The sequence below is a fragment of the Schistocerca serialis genome, chromosome 1 (assembly GCF_023864345.2).
Source record: "Schistocerca serialis cubense isolate TAMUIC-IGC-003099 chromosome 1, iqSchSeri2.2, whole genome shotgun sequence".
Classification (NCBI taxonomy): domain Eukaryota; kingdom Metazoa; phylum Arthropoda; class Insecta; order Orthoptera; family Acrididae; genus Schistocerca; species Schistocerca serialis.
Genome location: NC_064638.1, coordinates 71,654,773 through 71,666,974, shown reverse-complemented (window position 1 = coordinate 71,666,974; position 12,202 = coordinate 71,654,773). Strand labels below are relative to the sequence as shown.

At 44.6% G+C, this 12,202-nt stretch overlaps 1 protein-coding gene across 2 annotated transcripts in view; it reads left to right on the top strand.

The window, feature by feature from the left end:
* The window catches only part of LOC126461788 (uncharacterized), a 425,449-nt gene that overhangs the window by 184,610 nt on the left and 228,637 nt on the right, over positions 1-12,202 (top strand). For both annotated transcript variants that reach the window (XM_050096024.1, XM_050096023.1), the window contains exon 2: positions 11,383-11,605. In XM_050096024.1, the coding sequence (XP_049951981.1) occupies positions 11,383-11,605 (223 nt within the window). The remainder of the gene's footprint in view (positions 1-11,382; positions 11,606-12,202) is intronic.

Sequence of the window (12,202 nt, the reverse complement as noted above, 5' to 3'; positions counted from 1 at the left end):
GGACCTTTGGAGAAAAGAGAACCACTTGCATTGTAAGGTGTCAGGCAAATCCAACACCTTCCATGAAAACCCTGACATGAAAAGCAAATCCAGTAGTATGTCACATAGCTCCGAATAAATCGTGACATTAAATTAACCAAAGTAATACGAGTAACGAGTGAACAAATGGAATACCACAGACTAACACAAGAATGCCTAAATGCAAGTCATACCTTCCCACTGTGAGACAGACGCAGTTCCGAGGGGAGAAACGAGAACAGAAGCCGAGAGCAGAACCGTGTTAAGCTGTAAGGCCCTACAATAAGGGACAGACACCCAAGTCGCCAGCTAACCGCTAATGTTAAAAGCTAGAGCCCTCCAGAAGAACAGTATACATCTTATGATAACGCTATAAGGCCACCCCAGCCGCAAGTTTTAGCGTGAGACTTTTTCGCGTCTCTGTTACGTTCCAAACTTTAAAAACATTGCCCCACCATGAAAAGTATAACGTTTCTCATTGGATAGACAGAATTTTTGAAGGGGGAGCTTAAGGTTAACATTGAGACCCTGATTGGTCAGATGAAAACACAGCCAGATAGTTTTTTTAAACCAACTCGGTAAATTGTAGTAAGGAGAAGTTGGGAGAAAGTTGCTTCCGAGACGGCGAGGTGAGCGGAGCTGTGCTGTCCTCCGCCCCCTGACGAACACCGACAAGGTAATGAACGCACGCGATGCTGCATAACAGCGCATAAAGCTTCACTCAGAACTGCAGAAGTCTCATCTGTTACGTCCCCTTTTTTCGTAATACTAGTGTCGATCGTCAATTAAAGCTCATGGTTTTCACATTTGCCACTTGAAGTAAAAATCTGAAACGCTATGATTTTTCAGTTATATAGTTATTGAGAAGTCACATCAGCCACTGTAATTTACGACAAGTTAGATAAGTAATTAAAGATAATTGAGGGTCACTGTAGACCATTTTGATAGTTTTCGATTTTGTGAAACTTAATTTAAACCTAGATTATAGATGTGATATGGCATAGGCCATCCTTCGATCCATTGTAGAACTTGGAAACCCATTCAGGGAATATTCGTTCACATTTTTGTTGAACGCAGTTGGTTTTTACCATCCTGTATTAAAACATTTCCTTTTATCAATAGTGCAATTTATAAATAATGTTTTGTGAGTAGAATAAAATTTCCAATCGTAAACTTAACTGCTTTTTCGACGTTATTTTACCAGCTAACTAAAAATAGGAAAGCCTTGAACCCCTTCCACTAAATTTAGTTAGTATTAAGATTCTTTTACAGGGAGTGCAGTGGAGCTGACGCTGAAATCATTAAGTATTTGATTATATCATCGCTAGTCTCACTGAACTCTACATGTCATGTGTGGTCTGACGTCTCCTTACCAGCAACAGGTCCCAGGTTCAAACTAGTCAATTCCCTAAAAAACACGCTCAGAGCGTCGTTGCGCGAAAGTAGTAGGGAGGCACGATATAGAACAACAGACACCACGCAGAATGTTAGAGCATGAATTTCTAGAGCTCAAATAGAAAACCAGATCTAAGCAAAGAAGGGAAAGTAGAAAGGTGGAAGGAGTATATAAAGGGTCCAACCAGCGCTATGTACTTTAGGGAAGTATTATGGAAATGGAAAAGGACGTACATGAATATGAAATAGGAGATATGATACTGCGTGAAGAGTTTGACAGAGCACTGAAAGACCTAAGTCGAAAGAAGATCACAGGAGTAGACAACATTCTATTAGAACTCCCGATAGCCGTGGGAGAGCCAGCTCTGACAAAACTCTACCATCTGGTGAGCAAGATGTATGAGACAGGCGAAATACCCTCAGACTTCAAGAAGAATATAATAATTCCAGTGCCTAAAAAAGTAGGTGTTGACAGATGTGAAAATTACCGAACTATCAGTTTAATAAGTCATAGCTGCAAAATACTAACACGAATTCTTTACAGACGAATGGAAAAACTGGTAGAAGCCGACCTCGGGGAAGATCAGTTTGGATTCCGTAGAAATATTGGAACAGGTGAGGCAATACTGACCGTACGACTTATCTTCAATGATAGATTAAGGAAAGGCATACCTACGTTTCTAGCATTCGTAGACGTAGAGAAAGCTTTTGACAATGTTGACTGGAATACTCTCTTTCAAATTCTGAAGGTGTCAGGGGTCAAATACAGAGAGCGAAAGGCTATTTACAATTTGTGCAGAAACCAGACGGCAGTTATAAGAGTCGAGGGGCATGAAAGGGAAGCAGTGGTTGGGAAAGGAGTGAGACAGGATTAGCCTATCCCCAATGTTATTCAATCTGTATATTGAGCAAGCAGTAAAGGAAAAAAAAAGAAAAAATTGCAGTAGGAATTAAAATCCATGGAGAAGTAATAAAAACTTTAACGTTTGCCGATGACATTGTAATTCTGTCAAAGACAGCAAAGCGCCTGGAAGAGCAGCTGAAGGGAATGGAAAGTGTCTTGAAAGGAAGATATAAGATGAACATCAACAAAAGCAAAACGAGGATAATGGAATGTAGTCGAAATAAATCAGGTCATGCTGAGGGAATTAGATTAGGAAATGAGACACTTAAAGTAGTAAAGGAGTTTTGCCACTTGGGGAGGAAAATAAGTGATGATGGTCGAAGTAGGGAGGATATAAAATGTAGACTGGCAATGGCAAGGAAAGCGTTTCTGAAGAAGAGAAATTTGTTAACATCGAGTATAGATTTAGGTGGCAGGAAGTCTTTTCTGAAAGTATTTATATGGGGTGTAGCCATGTATGGAAGTGAAACATGGACAGTAAATAGTTTAGACAAGAGAATATAAGCTTTCGAAATGTGGTGCTATCGAAGAATGCTGAAGATTAGGTCACGTAACTAATGAGGAGGTACTGAATAGAATCGGGGAGAAGAGGAATTTGTGGCACAACTTGATTAGAAGAAGAAGGGATTGGTTGGTAGGACATGGTCTGAGGCATCAAGGGATCATCAATTTAGTATTGGAGGGCAGCGTGGAGGGTAAAACTCGTAGAGGGAGACCAAGTGATGAATACGCTGATTCAGAAGGATGTAAGGTTGCAGTAGTAGGTACTTGGAGATGATGAAGCTTGCACAGGATAGAGTAGCTTGGAGGGGTGCATCAAACCGCTCTCTGGACTGAAAACCACAACAAAAACAGATGTGCAGCACTGACTATGTAATGACCTGCTTCAGCCCCACTGTGTTTCTCGTCCATCAGTCAGCGGCATTATTCGCAGTGATTTCAAAGTTCTTTTTATTATAACTATATCACCAATGAAGAAATGAAGGGAGTAATTGGTTTCTGTTATAACCAGGAATAACACAATAACCTCGTCAGTCTAGTTTATTAAATCGCAAATCACTTTTTAATAATTATGTTAGCCAAGCGTCTACCCAGGCTCACACTCAGAAGTAATGCATAATTAAAGTTTGGTTATACCAATGTCCAAATGTGCATAGTGGGGTGCAAATCCCGTAATTATTCCCAAGTCCAGTGAAGTTCAGTCTCTCCAAGTGAAGTCGCTAGATTTCCGCCGAGCAGCCAGGTAACCTCGAGTGGTGCGGCGAGTCATCCACAAGCAGCTGGAACACGGCGTACTGCACTTCCCGATGAGAACTGTCGTTTGCGGCGGCGGCCGGGTTTATATAAGGCTTGCTAGTTAATGGAGCCGTAGGCTGGGGTCGCTGTTTTCCGGGGAAAACCAATCTCAATGTTTCCTGGCGTAGCCAATTGCTGTGTGCTGACAAACGCGCGCGCGCGAAAGGCGGCCAGCGATGTTAGCCGCGAGCCGCCCGGAGAAGTGCGGCCAGCGATGTATTTCTCGGCCACGTAAGGGAGCGTGCGTGTGAAGACGGCCAGCCAAGGAAGCAGCGGGCCGCCCAGAGAAGTGCGGCCAGCGAGGTATTTGGCGGCCGCGTACTGGAGCGCGTTGTTCGGTGTTTGTTAGATGTGGTGTATACCACAGTTTCTTACCCCGGAGGGACTAAATTTGTGGAGACTATTAGCAGCATTTAGCTGCACATTGCTGATAGCCGTCTTAATGAACGAAAAATTTACAACTGTATAAATCACTTTAAATGTTGAAGTTTATCTGTCTGCTATGAGAAGCGTTGGAGTACGCCATCCATTTCAATAACGTTCAGAAATATTGGAACTGCTGAACAAAAGATTCGTGTTGATAGTCGTGTCAGGACTGATAATGATATAAATTATTTGAAAATTACCCATGTTTCTGCATTTGTACTCGTCCATTTATCTCTAAACTAACGCAAAGTTTGTTCTCTTTGGATACTACGTCAACTGAGAAAGACAAACAGGAAACTTTAGAAATATCGAAAACACGTTGAAGAGGAGGGAGTGGACTGTCTCAGTCACGCAGTAACGCTCATTGAGAAGTGGATCCATCAGTAGGAATCACAGAGCAAGTGACAGAGCATGGCGTTGAAACGTCCATCTCCAACTGCAGTAACAGAGTTGAAAGGCGCTCTGTCAGTTGATGATGACAGCGTTTTGGGATATGAAAGCTGATTGTGCACCTAAAGGTCAGAATGATGCCAGTCCCTATAAAGACGGGTAACAATTCGCTGCATGGGTTCCAGCTGCTAGAGCACCCCCCGTGCAGTGCTGACCTAGCTCCATGTGATTTGCTCCGTTTTGTTCCGATGAAGGTGCGCCTGCTGGAATTAAAGTTTTCGTCGGAAGAGAGTGTGGTGGAGCAAGAGTGGCTGTGCGCAATGTCGCCCTCTTCCATAACGCAATTAGTAATATAATTGGAAAGAGATGGACCAAATTCATAGTGGTTGACAGTAATTATATAGAGAAAGTTGCATTATCAAAAAAAGTATATTGAAAACGTGAGTTGTGTGAGCAATCGAGTGGCCAGAAGAGAATGTAATGTTGCTACAAGGAAAATATAGATGTCCAGATGATAATCAGGTATTCATTGGACAAATATATTATACTACAACTGACATGTGATTACATTTTCACTCAATTAGGGTGCATAAATAATGAGAAATCAGTACCCAGAACAAACCACCTCAGGCCGTAATAACGGCCTTGAAGCGCCTGGGCATTGAGTCAGGCAGAGCTTGGATGGCGTGTACAGATACAGCTGACCATGCAGCTTCAACACGATACCGCAGTTCATCAAGAATAGTGACTGGCGTATTGTGACGAGCCAGTCAATTGGTGAGAGATCTGGAGAATGTGCTAGCCAGGGCAGCAGACGAACATTTTCTGTATCCAGAAAGGCCCATACAGGCCCTGCAACATGCGGTCGTGCATTATGCTGCTGAAATGTAAAGTTTCGCAGGGATCTAACGAAGGGTAGAGCCACGGGTCATAACACATCTGAAATGTAACCTCCACTGTTCAAAGTGCCGTCAATGCGACCAAGACGTGACCGAGACGTGTAACCAATGGCACCCCATACGATCATGCCGGGTGATACGCCAGTATGGCGATGACGAATACACGCTTCCAATGTGCGTTCACCGCGATGTCCCCAAACACGGATGCGACCATCATGATGCTGTAAACAGAACCTGGATTCATCCGAAAAAAATGACGTTTTGCCATTCGTGCACCCAGGTTCGTCGTTGAGTACACCATCGCAGGCTCTCCTGTCTGTGATGCACCGTCAAGGGTAACCGCAGCCACGGTCTCCGAGCTGATAGCCCATGCTGCTGCAAACGTCGTCGAACTGTTCGTGTAGATGGTTGTTGTCTTGCAAACGTCCCCATCTGTTGACTCAGGGATCGAGACTTGGCTGCACGATCCGTAACAGCCATGCGGATAAGATGCCTGTCATCTCGACTGCTAGAGATACGAGGCCGTTGGGATCCAGCACGACGTTCCGTATTACCCTCCTGAACAAACCGATTCCATATTCTGCTAACAGTCATTCGATCTCAACCAACGCGAGCAGTAAAGTCGCGATACGATAAACCGCAATCGCGATAGGCTACAATCCGATCTTTATCTAAGTCGGAAACATTATGGCACGCATTTCTCCTCCTTACACGAGGCATCACAACAACCTTTCACCAGGTAACGTCGGTCAACTGCTGTTTGTGTATGAGAAATCGGTAGGAAACTTTCCTCGTGTCATCACGTTGTAGGTGTCGCCACCGGCGCCAACCTTGTGTGAATGCTCAGAAAAGCTAATCATTTGCATATCATAGCATCTTCTCCCTGTCGATTAAATTTCTCGTCTGCAGCACGTCATCTTCGTGGTGTAGCAATTTTAATGGCCAGTAGTGTACATGCAAAGTTGCTTTATCAAAAGTATATTTAAAAAATTTGCTATTTGGCTTCTGTCGAAAACGTGAGTTGAGTGAGCGATCGAGTGGCCAGAAGAGAATGTAGTGTTGCCACAAGGAAATAAAGATGTGAGAGATACCTGTGAGAACCACAGCTAAAAAGAAGGAACAGATTTCAAACATTCATTGCTTGCTAACTATAGAAGATAGAAACACAATTACAACGTTCCTGGAAAGCTTCAACAATGTGATATCGCAGGCGACCAGTGATGGAGTCCACTTCTGCTACTCCTCTTCCGATCCAACGTCCTGGAATAGTCTCATTCAACAAAAGAACACCGCGTGCCAATTTTCTGCGCGTTTTTTTTCTTTTTCTCTTCTCTCAAGCGTCGCAGGAGGATGCAATAGTATGATGCATTGATAATTACTCCCTTTTGTAAGTAACCCACCATATTTACCTGTTCTGCATCGCAGAAGACCGATGCCATCACCTTACGGCAGATTTTTTCACCCGGATTTTTTTTCTTTCTTTGTCACATAACGGATGAAGGATGTTTCCATTGTTGTAACTGTTATTTTGTCTCAGGATCGAAGTGGTGAACCCATCGCCCATTGTCACACTCCTTGCAAGAAATCTGTCTTCATCAGCTTTAAATTAGCGGACGATTTCTTCACAATACTGAACATGCTCCCGTCTTTGATCTGCATTCAAGTCCTTCTGGAATCACCGAGCTGAAACTTTCCACATTCCCAAATATCCACAACAATGTCACGAGCACGCCCATGGGAGATTCCAAATGAAGTTTCAATGTGCTGCAGCGTTGTCCAGCGAACCCGCAAAATCGCATCGTGAATTGCAGTCACTGCTTCATCACGGTGTCAAACCTTGCGCTCCTTGGCGCATCTTCCACACTTGTTCTTCCACGTTTGAAGTCGGAACCCAATTTTTCACTGATGCATAAGACGGAGCACTGTCAAGTGTATTCCGCATATCCTCCGCAATTTCCTTGGGCGTCATTCCCTTGAAATGAAGATATTCAATCACAGCACGGTTCTTGATGCTCTCGATATTCACCATTTTGCTTACACTACGGTATACAACGCATTCAAGCGGAAAAATTAACGCAGCTGGAGCCGCGAAATTTGACTTGTATACGCAAAAAGGGTCACCATAAAAGTAGGTTGTGTTGTTTGTGCGAGACATTGTGGTAACTATCTCGGGATAGGAACTTTTCGACCTCCGCTCGTACACATAAAACCATAAGTCTCAGTAATAAGTGTTCGTGTGTTACGGTCTTCAGTCCCAAGACTGGTTTGATGCAGCTCTGCACGCTGGTCTGTGCTGTGAAAGTCTCTTCAACTCTCTGCATAATTATTGCAAGCGACACCAATTTGAACCTGCTTACTGTAGTCAAGTCTTGGTTTCCCTCCACAATTATTATGGCCCCCTCCTCCTCCTCCCACTCACACACACAGTGTCCTCCATTAACAACCTGAAGTTTCCTTAACGCGTTATTGACACTGCCTTCTTTTACTCAAGTTGTGCCATAAGCTTATATTGTCACCAACCAGTTCCATTTAACGTATCCTCAATAACCTGTCTAAAGCTTAAGTATTCATCTACAGCACCAAATTTCAAAAGCGTCCATTCTGTTCTTATCTAAACTCTTTGTCGTCTACAACCTACTTCTGTAGAATGATGCAGTCTATACAAATCGATTTAAATAATGCATTCAAACACTTAAACTTGCGTTCGATGTTAATAATCTTCTGTTTTTCCCAAAACGCTTTTTTTGTTATTGTCAGTCGGCATTTACGTTCTCCCCACTTCGGCCACCGTCAATTACTAATTCTCTCTGCGGGTTAAATTCGACTGCTTTCCATTACCGTTGTTTTACTTTTGTTTATTTTCATTTTTATATCTTTCCAAGATACTATCCATTCCGTTCAACTGATCTTAAAACTCATTTTTAGTGTTTGAGAGAATTTCCTTAATTCCGTTCATCATATCAGACGATTCAGGATAGCCTGCAACCGTGTCACTCGTGATTTAAAAGATGAGATATGAACTAGGTACTTATTCTTTGATTCTTACCACAACGCGTGTCGAGAACTTATTCTCATTTTCAAGTGCATTTGTGCATATACTGAAATGAATATGTTTAGTGACGTTTGCATGTGTCATTTTCTGCCTCTCTTGGTGTCTTTTTGAAGTCAGACTGCGATCGGAAAGTCGGACAAAATGAATCTTTGAGTGTTTTTAGACGATAGTGTTAGAAATGGTATTTTTTGTTTGACTACTTACAGGTACTGTGCCTCCTCCGTTATACAGAATATCACACGCTTGCAAATCATCACTTTCACTGTTTGTTTACAAAATATGGTAACAGGATATTACGACACCATGGCTTCACAAAGAGTTTGTACACAGTCAAAGTTGTTCCAATGTTACTGGATTACATTATGTCCATACATAATTATGTAAATTATAAAACTTAGTTTTACCAGTTCGTAAACAAATAGTGAAAATGATGATTTGCATGTGTATGTAATATTACGCGTAATGGAGAAAGTACAAAACCTTTTCTACATTAGAATTTAAAAACACTCACAGATTCATTTAGTCCGGTTTTCCGATTGCAGTCTAGCTGCCAAGGAGAAAAAAAAGAGGGGCAGAAAATCACACACGCAACATCGACAAACATATTCATGTAAACAAAAGCACAAAAAATGGTACAAATTACTCTGGGCACTATAGGACTTAACATCTGAGGTCATCAGTCCCCTAGAACTTAGAACTACTTAAACCTAACTAACCTAAGGACATCACACACAACCATGCCCAAGGCAGGATTCGAACCTACGACCGTAGCGGTCGCGCGGTTCCAGACTGAAAGCGCCTCGAACCGCTCGGTCACCGCGGCCGGCAAACAAAAGCACAAATCCCTCGACGAGACAACTACTCCCCACGTTCAGGTGCTTACTGACGTCTTGCTACAATGGTTCGCGAATACATACGCTCACTCGCTAGACAAGCGCAGCCGCTGAGGATTGCGTCTATAGCGTGCTCGAAGACGAATCATAAAGCACGGCGTCTACGATAACGTTATAGCCACAACCCTTTTGGCGCCTAATAAGTCAGCGTATATATTGGCGAGCCACTACAGTAACACGTCAGTAAACACCTGGAGATGACGAGCAGCTGTCTCGTCGAAATATTGTGCAGCTTCCACAACATTATCCAACGTGACGCCAGTGAACCAATGAAGCAGTTACCACCTCGGGAACATATCAAACAGCACAAAAGCACAAATGCACTTGAAAGTGAGAATGAATTCTCGAGCGCGTTATGCTAAACATAAAAAAATAACTGGTGCAGTTTTCATTATTTAAACTGAGAATTGCCTTGTCATTGGAAAAGTCTCAAAGTTTGCATTTCTTGATCCCGAATTTTAATTCTCTTTGCTTTCTTTTCCTGTATGCTCAATACACAGATTAAGTAACATCGAGTAAAGGCTGCACCTTGTCTCCCTCCGTTTTCTGCACAAGCTACAGATACACTACTGGCCATTAAAATTGCTACACCAAGAAGAAATGCAAATGATAAACGGGTATTCATTGGACAAATATATTACACTACAACTGACATGTGATTATATTTTCACGCAATTTGGGTGCATAGATCCTGAGAAATCAGTACCCAGAGCAACCACCACTGACCAGAATAACGGCCTTGGTACGCCTGGGCATTGCGTCAAACAGAGCTTGGATGGCGTGTGCAGGTACAGCTGTCCATGCAGCCTCAACACGATACCACAGTTTATCAAAAGTAGTGACTGGCGTATTGTGACGAGCCAGATGCTCGGCCTCCATTGACCAGACGTTTTCAGTTGGTGAGAGGTGTGAAGAATGTGCTCGCCAGGGCAGCAGTCGAACATTTTTTGTATCCAGAAACGCCCGTACAGGACCCGCAACATGCGGTCGTACATTATTCTGCTGAAATGTAGCGTTTCGCAGGGCTCGAATGAAGGGTAGAGCCACGGGTCGTAACACATCTGAAACGTAACGTCCACTGTTCAAAGTTCCGTCAGTGCGAACAAGGGGGAACCGAGACGTGTAACCAATGTCACCCCATACCATCATGCCAGGTGATACGCCAGTATGGCGATGACGAATACACGCTTCCAGTGTGCGTTCACCGCGATATCGCCAAACACGGATGCGACCATCATGATGCTGTAAACAGAACCTGGATTCATCCGAAAAACTGACGTTTTGCGATTCGTGCACCCAGCCAGGTTCGTCGTCGAGTACACCATCGCAGGCGCTCCTGTCTGTGATGCAGCATCAAGGGTAACTGCAGCCATGGTCTCCGAGCTGATAGTCCATGCTGCTGCAAACGTCATCGAACTGTTCGTGCAGATAGTTGTAGTCTCGCAAACGTCCCCATCTGTTGACTCAGGGATCGAGACGTGGCTACACGATCCGTTACAGCCATGCATGTCATCTCGATTGCTAGTGATACGAGGCCGTTGGGATCCAACACGGCGCTCCATATTACCCTCCTGAACCCACCGATTCCATATTCAGCTAACAGTCATTGGATCTCGACCAACGCGAGCAGCACTGTCGCGATACGATAAATGGCAATCGCGATAGGCTACAATCCGACCTTTATCAAAGTCGGGAACGTGATGGTACGCATTTCTCCTCCTTACACGAGGCATCACAACAACCTTTCACCAGGCATCGCCGGTCAATTGCTGTTTGTGTATGAGAAATCTGTTGGAAACTTTCCTCATGTCAGCACGTTGCAGGTATCGCCACCGGTGCCAACCTTGTGTGAATGCTCCGAAAATCATTTGGATATCACAGCATCTTCTTCCTGTGGATTAAATTTCGCGTCTGTAACACGTCATCTTCGTGGTGTAGCAATTTTAATGGCCAGTAGTGTAATATTTAGCTGTCTGAGTTTTAACCCTCCCAGCTTCAATATTTCAAGAAGTGTAGTCCAGTCAATAATGTAAATCAAGTCGGAAGCGTGCTGTGTGTATGTGGCCTGTGGCCTGTGGCAGCGGCGCGCTGAGACGGGCGTGGTTGCAGGGCCGGCGTGACGCTGCGGCAGGTCACGGACGGTTCGGGCTTCCTGCAGCTCATCTACGGCGCCGAGGGCGAGCTGCACGACTGCGAGTTCGTGGCCGGGCGGCCCGCCGCCGACGCCTTCCTGCGCTCCTTCCACTCCGACGTGCAGCGCGCCGCCGGCGGGGGCCGGCGCGAACACCGCCACGAGGCGGCCGATGCCGCGCTCGCCAACGTCACCTTCCAGGTCAGCCTCCACTTCTTCTTACAGTAGTACACTGAAGCGCCTACGGCTTTGGTGGCCGAGCGGTTCTAGGCGCTACAGCAAGGGTCTGCAAACTACGGCCCGCGGGCCGAAACCGGCCCGCGATAGCTGACCGGACATCCCCGGTATCCGGCCCGCCAAATATTTGAGGTGGTACCTATACTGCCGACAATTGAGCACTTGCTCAGGCACGAAAATACATTCAACGTCCTGAACCACTTAACAAACAAAATATCGAGCAAAGTCCTCAGAGAATATCTTGGTAACAATCGATAAATAAATACACACCGGAATTGTCGCGTACGCCCCCCTGTTCCGCCGGGATGTGGACTTGGCCAGCCGCCTCACGGCTGGAATCCGCCAGGTTTTCGGAATAGGTTGGGGGGTAGTACATCAAAATCGGACTTGACTATGCACCGATCATGACATTAGACATAAGGTTAGTTATAAGATCAAACTAGGATAATAGAAATAGTATAGAACTGCAGCGAATACGTCACCGGCCAGCCCTGTGCCAGGGGCACCCCCACTGGGATTAGCTCAGTGGGAACGGCCAAAAAGTAGGTTTGTATCTATTCT